The 23,056-nt window shown below is 37.4% G+C and overlaps 1 protein-coding gene across 1 annotated transcript in view; it reads right to left on the reverse strand.

The window, feature by feature from the left end:
- ANKRD31 (ankyrin repeat domain 31) overlaps positions 1-23,056 on the reverse strand; it is a 135,039-nt gene that overhangs the window by 35,777 nt on the left and 76,206 nt on the right. Inside the window, 4 exon segments of the mRNA XM_052646829.1 lie at positions 1,967-2,054; positions 5,931-6,046; positions 8,417-8,579; positions 15,453-15,589. Coding sequence (XP_052502789.1) covers positions 1,967-2,054; positions 5,931-6,046; positions 8,417-8,579; positions 15,453-15,589 — 504 coding nt within the window.

Raw genomic sequence — 23,056 nt, forward strand, 5'->3', positions numbered from 1 at the left:
TAAGGGACAAAAAAAGTATTTGCAGCAGTTATGGGAGAAAAGGGGTCAATAACTTGATTATACAAAATGGCTTCAATTTCCTAACAAACAGGAATAGTCAATTTATGAAAGAGAAGATAAAATTAGTGAAAAAGTACCACTAATAAGCAATAAGTGAAAATAATATACATATTTTTTACTAAAATAGTAAAAAAATTTTTCAGTAAAATTATTTTAAATGAAAATACTGACGCTATTAGCAGTGTAAAAGCAAACACAAATGTATGTTGGTGGAAGTACAAATCATCACGTAGCACTATAGGAAATCAACTTATCAATGTGAACCAACAGATTTTACAGTGTTTATACATTTTGACCCAATAATTTCAATTGTGTTAATTTTTCCTAAGAGGATACTCCTAAATCCGGAAAAAACTATGTATGGTGGTATAATAGCAAAAAAAAATGGAAAAATATACATGCTCAACAAAGAAGGAAAAATTAAGTAAATCATGGGACATTTATTGAACAGGCTACGATGTAACCACTAAGAATGATGACCGTGACAAAAAGAAAACACAGCACATCTCACACGACCCCATCTACACTTTTTCACAATTTTATTGGGGTATAATTACATAAGCATTCTCTTAGAAAAAAAGGAAAACTAAACACCAAAATATTACAGTAGAGCAGCAGGTGATTTTTAGCATGTTTTTCCTCATTATTGTTTTTGAAGTGTATCTATATACCTTTTATAATGAAAAAAGTATATTCTTGTAAAATTCATCTTAGATGTATAAGATACTATAAATACTAAATAAAATATATGAACTATACATACTGTTTGGGGATATAAACTAATTTGGATTATTTTCCTCAAAATACCACCTGTATCATGTATTAGGCCAGGATGAAAAGTAGAATGGGTATAGTTTAAAAAGAAGTAATTTTTTTAAAAGGTATACAACATGAATTAGGGCTTCCCTCATAGCTAAGTTGGTAAAGAACCTGCCTGCAATACAGGCGACCTACCTGGGTTTGATTCCTGGGTCGGGAAGATTCCCTGGAGAAGGAAATGGCAACCCACTTCAGTATTCTTGCCTGGAGAATCTCATGGACAGAGGACAGAGGAGCCTGGCCTCCATGGGGCCGCAAGAGTCAGACACAACTTAGTGTCTAAATCACCACCACCACAACATGAAATTAAGCTAACAGACTAATTAACAGTTACATCCTGCTACAAAAAAGACTGATGAGGTACTATTTTGACTTTTAAATTAATTTTTATTAGAGTATAGTTTATTTACAATGTTGCATTAGTTTCTGTTTTACAGCAAAGTGAATCAGTTATACATATACAAATACCCACTTTTGTTAGATTATTTTCCCAGATAGGTCATTATAGAGTACTGGGTAGAGTTCCCTGTACTCTGCAGTAGGTCCTTATTAGTTGTCTATTTTCTAAATAGCAGCATGTATGTGTCAATCCTAATCTCCCGATTTGTCCCTCCTACACCCCTTCTCCCTTGGTAACTATACGTTTACTGTCTACACCTATGACTCTATTTCTGTCTTGTAAATAAGCTCATTTGTACCATTTACTTAGATTCCACATATAAGTGATATCATATGATACTTACCTTTCTCTGACTTACTTCCCTCAGTATGACAATCTCTAGGTCCACCCATGTTGCTGCAAATGACATTACTTCGTTCTTTTCGATGGCTGAGTAATATTCTACTATATGTACGGACCACATCTTTATCATTCATCAGGGCTTATAATGTGGACATTTTTTGCGGGGAGGACACCTTCAACCTCACAGCACTCCTATTTTGAATTCTATCAAAAGTTTAGTTTTGCCTGTTCTTGAACTTTTTAAAAATGGAATCATACTATACCCACCCCATCCCCAAAAGAAAATGAGGCAGCAATGCCTTGGATGACTGAAATAATCAAACTTAAACATGAGTGCATATTTACCTGCATCTTCAGGGGTTCTTATCTCAAACTCTAATAAATTTTCTTGTTTTTCTTCTATGTCTTGTAGAATGGCGCTGATGGTCTGATGCTATCAGATAAAATATTAAAAACTTCATTACATAAAGGTAGATGTTTTTCTCTAACAGGCAACTGACAAATGCATAGTAAAAGTGCTACATAAAGCACCACAGAAAATGTGATCTCCCTTTATGTTCCACATGTATTCAGGCCTCATTTAAACTTAACTACATATATATATATGTGTATTTGGGAAAAAACTAAACTTAAATACATCTTGATTTATGTAGCAGATCTGCTTCTGGAAAACAGAATGTTGAGTGGCAACCAATCACAATTTCTCAATGACTCCTTCTATAGGTGTAGGAGGGAAAAAAAAGAACTCAGCAAATAATATTTAAAGATTACATATATGCAAGAAGTTCACTTTAAGGCTTTATGATTATCACTGTACACTATTAAGATTTCACATACAGTCTGAGAAATACAAAACACTCTCAAAAACCCACAAAGAGGATTTAAAACAACCTCTTTATACACTTGTCAGTATTAATTAATAGTATTAATTAAACTATTAATAGTTTAATATTAATATTAAACAATTCAATGCAGATAGTTTCTTGGTTCATCATTAGAGAAATTAAAATAGAGGAATATTAATACTGAAATGCCTTCAACATATTGGCTTGGCCAACAAATTCGTTTGGGTTTTTCCGTAACGTCTTAGGATCATTTTTGCTTCTGACACATCTTTCATAAATTTGTATATTAAAACATACTGGTTGAGAGCACACGCTCTGGAGTCAAATTACCTGGATTTTAATTCTGCCACTGCTATGTAATAGAAATGTAATTTTGGATTGTTACCTACCCTTTCCTACTTCACCTTCCTTAGCTGTAATGAGGAAGGTAATGATATTAACAGAAACTACTTTCATTATTATGGAGGCTAAATCGATTAACATAAAGCACTTAGAGGAGAGCTCACCATTGCATAAATACTCTGTGAATGCCAACTATTATCATTATGAATTCACTTTTGTACTCACTCTATATGGAGGGAGAGAAGGAGGCTGCCTAGATGCTGTGATCTAAAGGTGTTCGAAGGTAGCATCAAACTAAAATCATCTCATTTCCTTTGCATCTGGCCATAAAGTCACCCCTCATCCTCAATTTGGTTTGAAATTTTCAGCACTCAAAAACAAATTTACATTTACAAAGGATAAACCTTTAATGACTTTAAAGTCTGCATATTTTAAGTTTTTTCTTAAAGTTGGTTTTCATTCAACTTTTATATCTTCATTATATTTCCCTGAGGCTTGGCATCTAAAGTGATACACATTATTCCTGAAACAAATACTCATACAGTTAATAACTATAGGGTTAGGATGATTTTTCCATAATGTTTTAATCTTTACATGAAAATATACCTTAAAGATACTAATGGTCAATACAGTGAGCTGAGCTGATACAGAAGGACCTCTGTCTACTCCAAACACCTGGAAAAATACACTAGACAAAATACAATAAATTTTAACCACCCACGCCCAGCTAAAATTGGAAAAATAAAGGGAAAGGAAATGAAGCTGGTAGCAGCCCATGAGGGATGTGGAGCAAACATAGGTTACTAGGAATTAGAGTCTGGATTTTTAATACCTACAAAGGAACAGGAGATAAGGCCTCAGGGCTACATAAGGAAGGGGTTAGAATCAGTCAGTTCGGTTCAGTTGTATCTGACTCTTTGCGACCCCATGGATTGCAGCATGCCAGGCCTCCCTGTCCATCACCAACTCCCAGAGTTTACTCAAACTCATGTCCATTGAGTTGGATTTAGAATGGAGCCCCACATAAAACTAGTGACCATGAGTGGGTGTCCTTTAGCTTACATAAGGATTAGTAAAAACTCTACTTGTCACCCACTCAGCCTTTCGGTAGAAAATCAGAGGTCAAAGGGTATCACCCAGAATATAGTGTAGAGAATTAAAGAGATGGAAAATACAAAAAAGATATAGGGAGACTGGTCTAACAACCATCTCAAAAAATATGAGTTTCATAAAAGGAGAATACTGCTAATGGGAGAGGGGTAATAGTCAACAATCTAAGGGCTCAAAGTTTCCAGAATACAAGGAGAAATCTGTCTTCAGACTAAACGAACATGTCTAGTCCTTTTAGAGTAAAATTAATTAAAAACACACCTACATTTAGCCATAACCTAGTGAAACAGCAGAATATGAACAAAAAAAAATCTTTAAAATTGTAAGCCTGAAAGATATATTAGAAAGACAATTAACTTTTCATTCATTACAAGAGATACCAGGAACAATGTAAAATATTTTTGAAATGTTGAGGCAAACACAATTCATTTTAAACAGCATTTAAAATATTTTAGGTATAAAATAGTTGATCAATCATAGTTTATGTTCAATGAATAGTATTTTCCTCTCTACACTAACAAAAAGTATGTAAGGGAAGTCTAATCCACACACACTGTCTTATTCAAAATATTTCTTTGAGGGGTCTACTTTGCTTAAGAAGTTAGTGTCTAGGATGCTATGTGTTTTAATCAAACCAGTTTTAATCAAACTAGATGGATATCCATCTCATAAATTAATATATGGGCAACTAAGTTATTTTCTTTAAAAATACACCTTCACATGAGGGATTTCACATAGAGCAAACTACCACTGTAAACCACACAGGGTCCAGGCTGGTTAAACCGGGCTGCTTTCCTCTTCTCGGTCTAGGTTCCAAGGTCTTTCTTCCTACTATGTATCCGCGATACTTCTTGGAAGCTGGATGGATGCAGACACACTAGAACGCTGCAACAGTGACACTGTCTGTGGGATAGGTAAGCGCCAAAGAATCCAATCCAGGAGTCAAGGATAGCAGCTAAACTCTAATTCTCTGTTCAGGGCAGGCAGTTTCTTGCTTCCTTGTTAGGGAAATTAAAATAGAAGTCTTATTCTGGATTCAGAAACAGGACAGCAGGCCTCTCTGACCACCTGTCTGGGCACTGCCTAGATTCTGAATTCGGTGCCTGCCCTCAAGCACAGCAAGTCAGGAGTCACTTTACGTAAGAAAGGGAGTGGGTTTTGGAATTCTTGAGCCCCTGGAGGTCTGGTCAACCCCAGGATCTAAGGAAATTCTGTGGCTGGCTCACAGGTGAAACAGCATTGGAAGAAGGTATGAAGTAAAACCAGTGCTGCATTTCTGCATGCACACTAATGTTCACGTCAGTTTGTGGCCTGTATTATAAGCAGGAGTCCCTGAAACTAGGATCTGAAGTCGCCCACAGGGCAGATGCACTGCCCAGAACCTGTCCCGACTGCGACTCCAAATTGCTGTTAATGAGGGACTTCCCAGTGCTGTTCAAGGCTGGATGTAGGCTGGCCCAATCAGTGATGCAGACACATGCTGTTATCTCTCTCTTTCCCTGGTGGCTCAGAGGTTAAAGCGTCTGCCTCCAATGCGGGAGACCTGGGTCGGGAAGATCCCCTGGAGAAGGAAATGGTAACCCACTCCAGTATTCTTGCCTGGAGAATCCCATGGACCAAGCCTGGTAGGCTACAGTCCGCGGGGTCACAAAAAGTCGGACATGACTGAGCGACTTCACTATACTACACTATTGCTTCTATTTCTTTTCTTTTAATGCTTGTATATTGAAATTAAGTCAAATAATCTTCTATAAAAGACTGAAACTGTCTATGCATGTAACGAGTGGTTTCTTTGGCTGACGAGTCCTTCAAACCTAAAACAAAAGTAAAACTTTTGGCAAAACATTCATTCTGCTCAGTTATGCTGTATTATTATCTTATGACAAAAAAAAATTTTTTTTAACCTGCATGTCCTTAAAAATGGAAAGAATGCTGCCACTAGCCAATGGCTGGCTGGCGCAAAGAATGGCATTTTCTAGGCTAAAGAACAAAAGCATTTCAACTTCACTCACCATGGAAAGGTTTTCTTCTGTTTTTTCTTGGTGTGAGATAGAAGGTGTATCAACAGTTTTGGAATCATCACAAATGCACCGTTTACGTCTTCTTGCCCGGACGTCAGGAGTTTTTACTTTAAAACATAAAATCAGAAAATATATTAAGAATGTGCAAAAATTTGCCTACTTTTATCAATTGTAATGGTGGACAAGAATAGCAAGGATAAATTAAGTCTATAATTACCATGATATCTTAATGTTTATTAGCACCTCATTATTTATTATCAATTGACTAATTTTAGCAAATCTACTGAATACGTATCACATGCTGGATATCCAACTCTTTCCGTGAATCATCTTATTTAATCTTCATACGAGCCCTGAGGGGTAGGTAGTTAATTACATCTATTTTACAGAAGAGGAACATGAAGCTTAGAGGGATTCAACAAGTTGCCTGATGTGTTGCACAGCTAGTACCGAAACCAGATCTGACTTCCGGTCCAAGCTCTACTATGACCGTAATTCACCGTCTCTATAAGATTCTCTCTGAACCTTCTCCCATTCTGGATTCCCTTTCTCCACATATGGTTACCCTATGTCCCTCATTCTATTGGGTTACCTGAAAGGAAAGGTATATACAAGGAACAACAGAAGAGTGGGAATAGATCTGCTGCTGCTGCTAAGTCGCTTCAGTCGTGTCTGACTCTGTGTGACCCCAGAGATGGCAGTCCACCAGGCTCCCCCGTCCCTGGGATTCTCCAGGCAAGAACACTGGAGTGGGGTGCCATTGCCTTCTCCAATGCATGCAAGTGAAAAGCGAAAGTGACTGAGCGACTTGCTCAGTCATGTCCGACTCCTTGTGACCCCATGGACTGCAGCCCACCAGGCTCCCCCGTCCCTGGGATTCTCCAGGCAAGAGTGCTGGAGGGGGGTGCCACTGCCTTCTCCAATGATCGAGATCTAGTACTTTATAACAGAGTGCGCAATAGCTCCAAATATGGCTGTGAAGAGAGAGAAAGTCATGCCTGGGGCTGTAAGAAAAGTCTCACACCTTATGGGCTTAGCATATGGGAGCAGACGAAGAAATGAGGATCTGTGCGTCAGTCCCCTGACTTTGACCTACATGTGATCTCGCACACCAGTAAAATAGGACACAATGACTGTCCTTGCCTCTCACCAATCCTATCAGTTGGTAAGGGGAGTGGCAGGCCAGGGGAAAAGCACGTCACAGGGGTTCTCTTCCCAATAATCTCCCTCATAGACAACACAGATAAGCTCCTGGCTTTCTTCTTCCATGAGTCAAGGCTCACACATGAACGAAAAGGAAGATCAGGTCCCTCTCCTCAACACTTCCGAAATTGTTTTTAACTGCCTGTTTTCTGGTTTATCTCTCCAAAGCCTGGAAGCTCCTCCAGGGCTGATCTGTATAGCATGTGCTCAACAAATGTATGTTTTCTAAGTCAGTGCTCACTAAATGCTTCTTTAAAAAAACACAGACACACCCGTCACCTCACATTGTTACCTTGTGTGTTTGTGTGTGTGTGTGTGTTGGTGAGAACATTTGAAAGTTACTTTCTTGGCAAACTGCAAGTATATAATTTATTATTAAAAACTGTAATCATTGTCTTACACATTAGAAGACCCGCAGAACCAATTCATCTTCTAAGCGAAAGTTTGATCAACATTTCTCAATCTCCTCCACCACTTCCTCCCCCAAGCCCTTGGCAACCACCACTCAACCATCTATCTGGTTCTTTCAGCTTGACTTTTTAAGGTTCCACATATAAGTGACACCACAAAGAGTTTGCCTTTCTGTATCTTTCTATGCTTATTTCATTTAACGTGACATTCTCTAGGTTCACCTACGTTGCTACAAATGGCAGGACTAAATGCTTATTTCTTATAGACAACTCATTATATTAGTTAAGTGCAAAGTACTGCTAAAAATGGTTCATAAAAATTTCCCTGACTATATATTTCCTTGAAATATTCTTTCCACTATAATATATATTACACATACACTCACACACATATATAAGTATAGTATATTTGCTTAACAAATTCATATTCTAGCATTAGAATATCAGTCTTGAAAAGCTGGCATGAGTCCAACTTCTGCATGAATCATTATAAATTTTGAAGTAATGGAATCTTAGTCGCGAAGACTTTAGTATAATGTCATTCTTTTCCAGCCCCACTATAAAGTAAACCAATCTGCATAGTTTCAGTAACACTCAGATCCAGTGTTATGAGAGATGAATGTTTGTTTAATGAACGTGTTTTGTTTCAACATATAATGCTAATACAATAGAACCATATAATCTATAAATTAAACCAAGTTTTGAAATGCTGTTTCTAAAAATAAATTATGCTTTTCAAGACTTTAATAAACAGACAAAAAATTATCCCTAGTTATGAAACAATTTACACAAATCTGAAGACTTTGTTTTTCTAAGCAGAGGTATACACCTGTATAAAACAGCAAGAAACATTGCTATTCATACCAGTGACTACAGCATCACTCTCATCTCTACTGTCAGTCTCAACGGCGCCATAAGATTTCAGCAGCTCTTTCATGTTTTCATCATCTGCTTCATCCAAAGCAGTCTTCTGCTTTTCATCCTTTTCATTAGGGTTTGCTCCATGTTGTAGTAGCATCTCAGCAGCCTAGAAGGTATTTTTCCAAAGTTATCTCTACAGACACCTAAAATCAATCATTTCTGCTTTCATTATAGGATAACACTATCAAATATTAAAAGTTATCAAAAAATTACTCAAACTCTGACCAAGAAAATTTCGATTAAATTTGGTATGACAATTGTAAACTGATCCACTGTTTGGCCTGATCTGTCTTCACAGGAGAATCAAATACAGTGATATGAAAGTACCAGATGTGCTGCTTTCATTGTCTAAGAGCAGACTTAGATAGACTGATGTGCAAAAGGATTTACTCTCTCTCTGTTACACAGCCTTTTGCCCTCCCCTAAGCTGCTGGAAGATGGGGTACAGAAGGGAGGAAAGATCATTTCAGGATTATATTATATTGTATTATATTATACTATACTATGCACTGTATTATAAACCACCATTAGACAAAGTTGAATAAAGTTTTATTTGAACTATAATACTTCAGATATGTTACTTGTTTAGGAGTTTTTATAAGTTAGCTTGGGAACCTAATGTCCATTCTAATACTCTCTATGCAAATATGTTTCCTAAATAGATGACTTGTATTCACAGAATCTTAACAAGATAAAAAGAAACAGAAATAATCTACCCCAACCCCATCTTTACAGAGGAGAAAACTGAGGTCAAAAATAAATGTTGTGACATTCTGGGGGCAAAAGTTTCTGATATAAATAATGCTTTCCTGAATAACTCAAACTTGGGTATTAGAATTAAATTTGTGACTCATCAAAGTTAAAGACTGTCACTTATTAGTTGATAGTAAGAGTCAGTGTAGTAAAAAACAGTCAATGATTCCATCTGCATAATACAAGCAACTCAAATCACTGGAAAACCTTTTGATCAGGAAAAGATGGTCAGTATTTTGTTAAAGATATGTTATGTTCTAGTAGCTTTTCTCTTTCCACTTGTGTTCAGGTATGGAGAAGCATAAAAATTTAGAAGCAAATGCACCAGTAGAAATTATGACAGTTCCTTATTTGTTCTATCAGCCTAGAATTAGCCCAGCATGAAGGAAAATATATTTGTTTTAAGGTCAAGCATACAAAACTCACTCCTGCTACTTACGAGCTATGTCCTTGGGCAAGTTCCTTACCATTTGAATCTCATTCTTCTCACCCATGAGGCTTACATGTGAACCCATGTCTAAAGTATTTGGCACATGGTGGGGCTCAGGGGAAACAGTCGCCTAATCAGCTGTGTGTAAGCCCCAGCAACGGTTCTGCCAGTCCTCCCTGCAGCATTTACGTACTTTCCTTACACACATTTGTAGATCCGCCAAAGAACTGAGGAAGTTCCCCCTGTACATCGCTGGAGAGGTCTCTCTACGCAGATACATTCTGTCTGGTATCTTGCTCTCAGAATTTTAGCTGCTGGAGCCTTTGAAACTCCAAATTCTGTCTTCTCAGCTCTCTGAGATCATAAGGCTATTTGTTTTCCTCCTCCCTACACGACTGCCTGGAAACTCCTCTGCCCAGAAGGTGGGGCAATCCACAAGGCTCATCCCGTTTGCTTCTGTTCTCTCCTGCACGTTGTCTGATTTCTCAAAACTGTTATTTTACATATTTTGCTCACTTTTCTAGCTTTTAAGGTGGGAGGGGATATCTCATCCCTGTTACCCTATCTTGCACAAAAGTGAGGTTCCATTCCCATCCATATTTTAGCTTTAAAAAAAGTCTTTTCCTCTCATTCTCCTTTTCCTTATCTTTTAATACTCCACAGTTTATAAGGTAGAATACAAAACCACCTTGGAAGATAATTTACAACAGAAACTAAGATTTTTTTTAAAAAATATGCAAGTTGAAAAAGAAAATAAGATGATAAACTCAACTTTGTATCTAGTCATGCAAGAGAGAAAATCACAGGATATCATAGAATTGATACTTATTAGTTCTACAATTGGGCTTCACAGGTAGCACAAGTGGTAAAGAATTTGCCTGCAATGTAGGAGACCTGGGACAGGAAGATCCCCTGGAGAAGGAAATGGCAACCCACTCCAGTATTCTTGTCTGGAGAATACCATGGACAGAGGAGCAGGACAGGCTACAGTCCATAGGGTCACAAAGAGTTGGACACGACTGAAATGACTTAGCACACACACAGGTCTAAAATACCATATATTTATATATCTTGCTCCCTAACTTATCATTCTAGATTATCTATCAATATCCTACCTCAAAAAAAAAAAAAATAGGGACAAAAGGGAGAAAGTGAATCAGAAATAAAAAGAACAAATGACAAACTGTTGCATGGAGGGAAAGTTAATGAAGATATAAGGAAAGATGCTGGCCAATATATGTGTCAAAGTAATTAAAATATCATTAAAAACACTACCTCCATTTCAAATAGAATATTTCTCTTTAAAGTGAAGGCAATAGAGACATGGAAGGTTAATCCAAAAGCAAACTTTACCTGTATCACCACCTAGGTATCAAGAACATCAGTGATTCTGTAGAACAAGCAATAATAGCACACTATGGTCCATGGGCCAAATCCTGTCTGCTGCCTGATTTTGTAAATGAAGTTTTAGTGGCGCACAGTCAAAACCCGCTCATTTACAAACTGTCTAGGGTTGCTTTTATAACAGAATAGCAGGTGAGTGGTTGCAATAGAGGCTGTGTGGCCCAGAAAACCTGAACTACTGATTATCTAGCCCTTTCCACGAAATATTTACCAATCCTTGCTCTAGACCAGAGCTGTCCAACAGAGGTCTCTGTGATGATGGAAATGTTCGAATCTGCATTGTCTAATACGGGAGCCACTTGCCACATGTAGCTACTGAGCACTTCAAATGTGGCCAATGCAACTGAAGAACTGAATTTTTAAATTTAACTGATTTTAGGTAATTCAAATTTAAATAGTCATCATGTGGTTAGTGGCTATAGTACAGAGGGTGCAGCTCTAGATCAAACCCCTTATTTCAAGGGTAAAGTTATCTTTGTCTTTTTCAAGCAGCAGAACTAGGCCTAGAACTCAAGCTCTCCAGCTCTGCGTCTTGTCTGCTAAACCAAGTTCCTTTCTGCTATTTCCTGTTCTTGACATTTATCTTTACAGAAGACCCTCAACGTCTGAGTAATCATCTTCCCTGCCCCTTGAGGTTACCAGATTGCTATGAGAGAAGCTAGAGTCTTCAAAATAGGAAAATTCTCACTTATGAAGAGAAAGTCACTCAGTCATGTCCGAATCTTTGCAACCCCATGGACTGTAGCCTGCTGGCTCCTCTGTCCATGGAATTATCCAGGCCAGAATACTGGCCAGGAAAATATGCTACAAATTTATAACAAAGTCAAAATGTAAAGATGTAGGATTGCCTGAAAAGAAAGTGAAAGTTACTCAGTCATGCCCGATTCTTTGTGATCCCACAGACTATACAGTCCATGGAATTTTCCAGGCCAGAATACCAGAGTGGGTAGCTGTTCCCTTCTCCAGGGGATCTTCCCAACCCAGGGATTGAAACCAGGTCTCCTGCATTGCAAGTGGATTCTTTACCAGCTAAGCCACAAGGGAAGCCCAAGAATACTGAAGTGGGGGGCCTATACCTTCTCCAGGGGATCTTCCTGACCTAGGAATCGAACCAAGGTCTCCTGCATTGCAGGCGGATTCCTTACCAACTGAGCTATCAGGGAAGCCCAGGATTTCCTGAAGTCATATATTAAAATAATATTGTAGAACTGCTTAAAGTACCTGTGAAGCAAAACTGATAAGGGATAAACTAAAAGGTAAAACAGTTAACCTAAAAAAAGAAAAATCAGGATTTTAATATGGTGGTGGTGGTGGTTTAGTCGCTAAGTTATGTCTGATTCTTGAGACCCCATGGACTGTAGCCTGCCAGGCTTCTCTGTCCATAGGATTCTCCAGGCAAGAATGCTGGAGTGGGTTGCCATTTCCTTCTCCAGGGGATCTTCCCAGCCCAGGAACTGAACCTGGGTCTCCTGCGTTGCAGGCAGATTCTCTACCGACTGAGCTACAGTTAGAAAGAGTTAAATTTATTATATAAAAATTTAAAGTGTGATGTTGACTCTTTTGAAGATTTAATGTAATTATAATGAACTAGCAGTATTAAAAATACAAGACCTGTCTTTAAATTAGCTTATCTAAATTCCTTTGGAATATGGCGTTTTCAGCTGGATGCTGTAAAGCTAAAGCCAAGAAGAACTACATGATCGCTATATTCTTACTTATAAATCACCAAGCTTCCTGGAAAGAGCCAGATAGTAATGATTTTGTGTGTGTATGCCGTGGTTTCCCTGTCACAACTACTCAGCTCTACTGAGAGAGCACAAAAGCAGTCACAGACAACACGCAAACAAATGAGCGTGACTGTGTTCCAGAAAAACTTCATCCATGTGCACGAAAATGTGAATTCCATGAAATTTTCATGAAATATTCTGTCTTCCCCCACCTAGTCATTTAAGATGATAAAAACTACTTTCAGCTATCAGCTGCTCCAAAACAGGCAAAGGGCCAGAATTGCCCTGGGAGCTGTTTGCCAGCCCTTGCTCTAGAAGAGAAATGTGTTTTACACAGTGATATGGATTAACAATTCTGAAAATGCTTTACATTTATATGAGAGTTGGACAAGTAAGTAAATAAACTGTGGATAAAAATAACCAGGTTTATCACTGTCAGAAAAAGAAGTTATAAAGAAACAAGATGGATAAAAGCTAGAATGAACTCTGTGAAGCTGGATTAGAGTCTGAGAAGACAGTTTTAATTCATGTTTATTTTAATATATACGGATAGATTAATCCACAGATATAGAAATGAGTATACATGTATTAGTATACTCACATATTTTTCTGTCTTTACCCTCTGAAAGGGCCTAGAAGGAGTGACAAGCTGATAGCAATAAACATGAAAAAAGAAAAATCAGGATTTTAATATAAGTGTATTAATACAGGACCTAGGGCCAAAACTGTGGCACCTTTCAAAATTTTTGAAAAAAAGAACTTCCCTGAGACCATGAGGCAAAAAGTCAACCGTGAGATGAAGGATGTCCTACGTGCTGCCACACTCTTTTGCCAGAAAAGCTAGGCCAAGAAAACATACTTTATTGTGTCTCCGCTGAACCAGAAATCAATCAGTATATATTTCAGTTAGAAACTAAATACAATACTACTTAGAGGAGTTAACACAGCGGGCCTGAGACTGCTCTCTAGAGAGGCCGCTTATGTGGCTGGCCTGTAGCTGGCATGTGAGAACCGGGCTGGCAGTCAGTGTCCAGCGCTGATATAAACCTTTCCCTAATTGCTGTGACTCTCTGTGCTTAAACTGTCGACACACACAATGTGGTGTATGCTTCTGGGAGTCTGGAATCTTGGTAAGTGCTAGGCAGAGGGTGCCCACATGACCAGCCCTCAATATAAATCATGAGCATTAAGTTTCTAATCAGCTTTCCCGGACAAAAATTTTGTACTTATGTCACTATACTTCCACCGCTGAGGGAAAAGCAAACCGTACGTGGCCTCTCGTGAAGAAGAGTACATAGTAGAGCCTGCGCACGGACATCTCCAGACTCCACCTTTTCCTCTGATAATCCAACTATGTATCCTTCCTATATTGCTGGAATAAATCTTGCCCATGAATACCATACGCAGAGCTCTGTAACACTTTCTAACAAATTTCCAGGTATAGGGGTGATGTTGGGGGTGGGGTCCTTATATTCTATATTGCATATATGCAATATTCTATATTGCATTTTTCAGGATAGTCTAAAATCCTAATTTTCCTACTATGAATTTTTTGCCCTTATTTAAGTGCTTTCACTTTGAATGACCTTTTTCCTGTGCAAATAACCAGCAGGTTCATCACTTCAGTGACTCTTCCTGTTTGTTTTCTTCCACAGCACGATCACATAACCTCAAGATTTTGTCAATTCCTTTTTAATTTAAACATCTTTAAGATCAAGGAGCTTCTTTGATCAAAAGAAGCCTCCCTGGACATTAGCCTACCCATCTGGTACTATTCTTAATTATTAGTTTATACCTTTTATTTCTGCAAGTCACAAATTCAATATTTTTCTTTCACATGACTATATTCAGGCTGAAAACAGTAGAGATATATTTTCACAAAATTAAATAAAAACTACCAGACTATTAAAAAATACCTAGAGACAGATAAAGTGGTATTAGTGAGAGATCCAAAATATTTTTTTACATGAATCTTGGTTTTATACTGTTGTTGTTGCTGGTAATTTCCTTAACGACTTTTCAAAGCGAAAAATTATTCCTGAAATCTACACTATCTACAGACAAATTTTCTCCTAAGGTTTGTCAAAAAAAAAGATAAGTTTAAAAATCTGTAGAATTTTAACATCTAGATTTGAAATTTAGTGTTACTCTAATAATTAACCTAGTAATTTTCCCCTGTTATTTTCACCATAGTAGTTTATTAAAAAAATGAGAAAAAAAATACAACAACCTCCAAAGAAACAAGCAACTTAAGCTTTTACTCATTTCTTTGAAACTTCAAACTCACTAAGAAATTTCTGAGTTTAAAATTGTCTGGTTATCAAATATATCATCACTATATATACTCTTTTATGCACAACAGCAAATCATTTAAGACAATTAAAATTATAATGTATTATATTGATAGGCTGTGTTTACTCTTAGCCATTTCATTTTATTCTGATTTACATGAATTACACAATGAAGAGACAATGGAAACAGGATTCATTAGGAAATATATTGCTTTTCTAAACTATATGTAATATCATACACACTTGTGCCTCTAAGAAGTTTTAAAAATTCTTTGTCTTAAGGAATCACCTTAATTAGCAATTTAAAATACCTTCACTGTCTTCATTCACTTTTTAAAGAAAAATAAATAGGAACCTAATATGATGCACTATACCTTTAAATGGTTGTTTGCAACAGCATCATGTAAGGGTAGAATTCCACCTACATTTTCACAATTAACATTAGCACTAGCTTTTAACAACTCTACATCACTCCATTCGTTACCAGCTGCCTTATGAAGTGGTGTCCAACCTAAAAAAGGAAAAAAGAGAAAACAAAGAAGCTACTTACAAATCAATACTCAAGTAGTATCCTCATTATTAAGCTCATTTGCACTAATGGAATGAATATATATAGTGATTCAAATGTATATACTAAGTACTGGACAGGTAATAATATTGAAAACAGGCTATTTTAACATCCTCTGAGCCCACAGCTGCCCTTGAACATGGCCCTGTCCACCAGAAGGCCCAGGACTCAGCTCTTCCCAAAGTGCACACACAGTAGACCCAGGACACCCAGGGCCCTGCAGCCAGAGACCCTGGAGCCCAGTTCTACCCATCAATGGGTGGGGACCAGCCCCAGAAATCCTTGGGCCTAAGCCTTGTCCATCAGCAAGCCTGCTCTAGCCTTGGGAATAGACTCAGCCACTAGCAGGTGGACACCAGCCCCTGGACTATTACAGCTCCACAGCCTGCTGTGACAGAAGGCAGTCTACCAACAAGCAGGCCAGCACCAGCCCTAGGACCAGCTGGGCCCAAGTTCTGCTCAGCAGTAGGCCAACATAAACTTTAGGTCCACTGAACCCCACAGCCACCTGTATCAAGAACTGGTCCCACTCATCAGCAGTCCAACACGAGCTCTAGAACCTGTGGGCCCTGCCTCCAGTCCCCAAGACCTGGCTCTGCTCACCAGTGGGCTGGCAGTAGTCCCAAGAACTAGCTTCATCCACTGGAAGGCAGGAAACAGCCCTGGGATCTCCTATATCCAGTCTCTGCCCATCAGTAAACAAGCACTAGTCCTGGGGTCTCCTGGGGTTCAACAGCCAACTGCCTTGTGACATAGCTCCACCAACCAGGCCAGCAGCCTCCACACAAAGCAGGGCAACCAACCCAACTGGGGACAAGCCAAGCCTACCAGACCACCCACAGCAGTCAGACTGACACAAAAGAAGGACGCGTGTAGCCCACATAGTGGGGACACCTAGAACATACAGCGCTGGTAATCAGAGGGAAGTGAGCTCCTAGAAGCATAAGACATTTCTTATAAGAGGCTACTTCTCCAAGGTTGGGAAACGTAGCAAACCTATCAGATACACAGAAATAAACTAGTTAGTTAGGCAAAATGAGGCAACAGAGTTTAAAAGAAAGAAACAAGATAAAGCCCCAGGAGAAGAACTAAGTAAAGTGGAGATAGGAAAACTATCTAAGAAAGAGTTCAAGGTAATGACTATAAGGATAGACAAAGAACTTGGGAGAAGAATGGATAAACAGAGAAGTTAGAAGTTTTTAACAAAGAGTTAGAAAACAAAGACCAACCAACCAGAGACAAAGAATACAATAACTGAAATGACAGACTAACAGGAATTAACAATGCACTAAATGATATATAAGGATGTATCAGCAAGCTGGATGACACAGGAGTGGAATTCAAAAAGTAAGGACAGTTTAAGAGCTCTCTGGAACAGTATCAAGTGTGCCAATATTTTCATTATAGGAGTCCCAGATGAAGAAAAGAAAGAAAGGGACTGAAAACATATTTGAAAACATAATAGCTGAAAGGTCCCCTAGCCTGGGAAAAGAGAGACATCCAGGCCCAGGAAACAAGATCAAGACAGTCCCAAACAGGATCAACTTAAAGAGGAACACATTAAGACACATCGTGATTTAAATGGAAAAATTTAAAGACAGAGAATATAAAAAGCAGCAAGAGAAAAGCAACAAATAACATACTAGGGAACTTCCATAAGACTCCTGGCTAACTTTACAACAGAACTCTGCAGGTCAGAAAGCAGTGGTACCATATATTTAAAGTGATGAAAGGGAAAAATGTACAACCAAAAATATTGTACCCAGCAAGGTTTTTATCAAATATGATGAAGATATCAAAAGCTGTATAGACAAGGAAGAGCTAAAAGAACTCAGCACCACCAAACCAGCTTTATGAGAAATGTGAAAGGGACTCCTCTAAGCAGAAAAGAAAAGGCCACAACTAGAAGCATGAATATTATTATGAAAGGAAAAAGTTAATTGGTAAAGGCAAATATACAGTAAAGATAGTAAGTCAACTGGGTACAAAATTAATAGGAAGTTTAAAGATTTTAAGTTTACAGATTTTTCACTCATGGTTACCATGAATGTGTGTATAAGTGAAAAATCTACAATAGATATGCAAAAAAGAAAATGGAAACTAAACATAACATTAAAGATAATCATAAAATAACAAGAAAACAAAAGAAAAACATGAATAAAAAGAGAATTACAAAAACAACTCCCAAACCATGAACACAATGGAAAGAAGATCATATATATCAACAATTACTTTAAAAGTAAATGGACTAAATGCTCCAATCAAAAGACAAAGAGTGACTGAATGGATACAAGAACAAGACCCATATATATATATATATATATATACTGCCTAAAAGAGACTCACTTCAGATCTAAAGACACACACATATTGAAAGGTAGGGAATAGGAAAAGGTATTCCACGCAAATGGAAACAAAAAGCAACCTGGAGTAGCAATATCTGTATCAGATAAAATACTTTAAAACAAAAATTGTTATAAGAAACAAATAAGCACATCACATAATGACCAAGGAATCAATCCAAGAAGGTATAACAATTTAAAATATATCTGTATCCAATACAGGATCACCTAAATATATAAAGCAAATATTAACAGACATAAAGGGAAAAATTGACAGTAACACAGTAATAGTAGGGGATTTTGACACCCCACTTTCATCAATGGATAGATCATCCAGAAAGAAAACCAATAAGGAAAAACTCATAAATGACACATTATATTAGATGGACTTAAACTGATACATATAGAACATTCCATCCCAAAGCAGCAGAATACACATTCTTTTCAAGTGCACATGGAACATTCTCCAGGAGAGATCACATGCTAGGCAACTAAACAAGTATCGGTAAATATAAGAACACTGAAACCATATTGAGTATCTTTTCATTCATACGGAAATCACTATGAGACTAGAGATCAACTACAGGAATAAAACTGAAAAAACACAAACATATGGTGGCTAAACAATATACCACTCAACAACCAATGGATCACTGAAGAAATCAAAAAAAAAAAAACAACAAACACGTAGAGACAAATGAAAATGAGGACACAATGATCCAAAATCTATGGGATACAGCACTAGCAAGTTCTAAACCTCTACAGAAGAAAAGTCTCAAATAAACCTAAACTTATCCCTAAAGGAACAGGAGAAAGAAGAACAAAAAATGTGAAAGGAGAAGGAAAGAAATCATAAAGTTCAGAGCAAAAATAAATTAAGTAGAGGCCAAATAAATAGAAAAAAAAATCAGTGAAACTAAGAGCTGATTCTTTGAAAAGACAAAATTGAATACACTGTGGCCAGATATACCAAAGAAAAAAGAAAAGGCCCAAATAAAATAAAATAAAATAAAAATAAAAATGTTACAATTAACAGCACAGAAATGCAAAGGATCATAACAGATTACTACAAACAACTACATGCCAATAAAAAGAACAACCTACAAGAAAAGGAAAAATTCCTAGAAATATACAATCTCCTAAGACCTAACCAGGAAGAAATACAAAATATAAACCGATCAATTACCAGTAATTAAATTGAATCAGTAATTAAAACTCCCAACAAAGTCCAGATGGCTTCAGAGATGAATTCTACCAAACATTTAGGGAAGAATTAACACCTGTCCTTCTCAAATTATTCCCAAAAACTGCAGAGGAAGAAACACTTCCAAATTCATTGTACATGCTCAGCATCTCCTTGACACCAAAACCAGAAAAAGATATCACACACACAAAAGAAAATTACAGGTCAATGTCACTGATGAACATAGGTGCAAAAATCAAATTTGCAAAAATTTTAGCAAATCGAATCCAACAATACATTAAAAGTATCATACACCATGATCAAGTGGGATTATCCTAGGAATGCAAGGAGTTTTCAATGTCTGCAGATCGATTAATGTGACATACCACATTAACAAAATGAAGAATAAAAATCGTATGACTACACAGATGCAGAAAAAGCCTGTGATAAAATTCAACACCCATTTATGATCAACTCTCCAAAAAGTGGGCATAGGGGGAACATATCTTAACAAAATAATAAAGGCCATATATGACAAACTACAGCTAACATCATACTCAACAGTGAAAAGCTAAAAGCATTTCCTCTAAGATTAGGAACAAGACAAGGATGCCCACCCTCACGTTTATTCAACCTATTATTAGAAGGTCTAGCCACAGCAATGAGAGAAGAAAAAGAAATAAAGGAATCCAAACTGCAAAGGAAGAAGTAACGCTGGCGCTCTTTGCAGATGACACGATACTACACTAGAAAGATCCTAAAGATACCACCGAAAAACTACTAGGGCTTGTCAATAAATTCAGTTAAGCTGCAGGATACAAGATTAATATACAGAAATCTGTTTCATTTCTACACACTAACAGCAAATGATCAGAAAGCAAAATTAAGGAACTTTCTCATCTTCAACTGCAACAAAAATAATGAATACCTTGGTATAAACCTACCTAACGAGGTAAAAAACCTATACTCGGGAAATTATAAAATAGTGATGAAAAAACTGAAGATGATACAAACAGTTGAAAAGATAAGAGATACTGTATTAGAAAAGTTAATAGTTAAAATGACTATACTACCCATGGTGATCTAAGATTCAATGTAAGTCCTATCAAAATACCAATGGAATTTTTCACAGGGATAGAATAATTTTAAAACTTGTATGATAGCACAGAAGATCTTAACTAGGCAAAATAAACTTGAGAAAAAAGAACAGACTGGAGGAGTCACATTCCCTGACTTCAGATTAGACTACAAAGCTACAGTAATCAAAACAGTCTCATATGGGGAAAAAGAGACACACAGATCAATGAAACCGAATAGACAGCCCAGAAATAAATCCACACACTTATGTCAGTTAATCTATGACAAAGGAGGCAAGAATAAACAATGGAGAGAAGATGGTTTCTTCAATAGTGGTACCAGGAAAAACTGAACAGTTATATGTTTAAAAAAATGAAATCAGAACAGTTCTCAGACTATATATAAACATAAACTCAAAATGAACCAAAGAACCCAATGTATGACTGGAAACCATAAAACTCATAGAAGAAAACATAGACAAAATGCTTTGTCTCCTAAGACAAAGGAAACAAAATTAAAAAATTTAAAAATGGGATCTAGTTGAACTTAAAAGCTTTTTCACAGCAAAGGAAATCATTAACAAAAAGAAAAGAAAATCTACTGAATGGCAGAAAATATCTCCAAATGATATGACTGGTAAGGGGTTAATATCCAAAATAGATGAACAGCTTATACAACTCAACATCAAAAAACAAACAGGCCAATCAAAAAGTGGGCAAAAGACCTGCACAGACGTTTTTCCAAAGAAGATATACAGATGGACAACAGGCACATGAAAAGATGCTCAACACTGATAATCATCAAAACAATGCAAGTCAAAGCCACAATGAGATATTATCCCACTTAGGTCAGAATGACTATCATCAAAAAGAACACAAATAGTGTTCACAAAAAGAATACCAACAAATAACAAATGTTGGTGAGGATACGTAAAAAAGAGAGCCCTTACACTCTGTTGGTGGGCGTGTGAATTGGTGCAGCCACTGCAGAAAAACAGTATGGAATTTTCTTAAAAAAAAGAACTCCACATGATTCAGCAATTCTACTGTTGGGTATATATCTGAAGAAAACAAAAACACTAATTCAAAAAGATACATGCACCCCCAAGTTCACAGCAACATTATTTACAATAAGCAAATGAGCACTGCTGCTGCTGCTGCTACTGCTAAGTCGCTTCAGTCGTGTCTGACTCTGCGACCCCATAGACGGCAGCCCACCAGGCTCCCCCATCCCTGGGATTCTCCAGGCAAGAACACTGGAGTGGGTTGCCATTTCCTTCTCCAGTGCATGAAAGTGAAAAGTGAAAGTGAAGTCGCTCAGTCGTGTCCGACTCTTAGCGACCCCATGGACTGCAGCCCACCAGGCTCCTCCAACCATGGGATTTTCCAGGCAAGAGTACTGGAGTGGGGTGCCATTGCCTTCTCCAAACGAGTACTACTTGACCATAGAAAGAATGAAATTTTGCCTTCTGCAAAAACATGGATGAACCTGGAGGGTATCATGCTTAGTGAAATAAGCCAGACAGAGAAAGATAAATACTCTATGTTATCACTTATACGTAGAATCTAAAAAATAAAAGAAACAAGTAAATACAACAAAACAAAAACAGATTCATGGATACAGACAATTAACTAGTGGTTACCAGCGGTCAGAGGGATGAAGAGAGGGGCAAGATAGGGTAAGGAATTAAAAGGTATAAACTACTATATATAAAATCAATAAGCTCAAGGATATACTGTACAGTACAGGGAATACAGTCAATATTTTATAATAACTAAGTGGAATATAGTCTATCAATTTTGAATCACTATGTTGTATACTCGAAACTAATATATTATAAATCAAGTACATCTCAATAAAAACATAATCTTCATTTTTTAAAACAAATTAATCTCATCAAAATACTTATTGATACAAGTGACAAATGACTAACAGAACACAAGCTATCATGGGACCAAGTAAGCACCAATCATGCCAAATTGTTTCAAGTCAGATATTAAATTAGAGTAAGATCATGGGAACATTTCATGCAAAGATGGCTCGATAAAGGACAGAAATGGTATGGACCTAACAGAAGAAGAAGATATTAAGAAGAGGTGGCAAGAATACACAGAAGAACTACACAAAAAAGATCTTAATGACCCAGATAACTACGATGGTGTGATCACTCACCTAGAGCCAGACATCCTGGAATGCAAAGTCAAGTAGGCTTTAGGAAGCATCACTACAAACAAAGCCAGTGAAGGTGATGAAACTCCAGTTGAGCTATTTCAAATCCTGAAAGATGATGCTGTGAAAGTGCTGTACTCAATGTGCCAGCAAATTTAGAAAACTCAGCAGTGGCCACAGTATTGGAAAAGGTCTGTTTTCATTTCAATCCCAAAGAAAGACAATGCCAAAGAATGGTCAAACTACTGCACAACTGCACTCATCTCACACACTAGTAAAGTGAACTTCCAGATGTTCAAGCTGGTTTTAGAAAAGGCAGAGGAACCAGAGATCAAATTGCCAACATCTGCTGGATCATGGAAAACGCAAGACAGTTCCAGAAAAACATCTATTTCTGCTTTATTGACTACGCCAAAGCCTTTGACTGTGTGGATCACAATAAACTGTGGAAAATTCTGAGAGAGATGGCAATACCAGACCACCTGACCTGCCTCTTGAGAAATCTGTATGCAGGTCAGGAAGCAATAGTTAGAACTGGACATGGAACAACAGACTGGTTCCAAATAGGAAAAGGAGTACGTCAAGGCTGTATATTGTCACCCTGCTCATTTAACTTCTATGCAGAGTACATCATGAGAA

Source organism: Budorcas taxicolor, chromosome 10, assembly GCF_023091745.1.
Source record: "Budorcas taxicolor isolate Tak-1 chromosome 10, Takin1.1, whole genome shotgun sequence".
NCBI lineage: Eukaryota > Metazoa > Chordata > Mammalia > Artiodactyla > Bovidae > Budorcas > Budorcas taxicolor.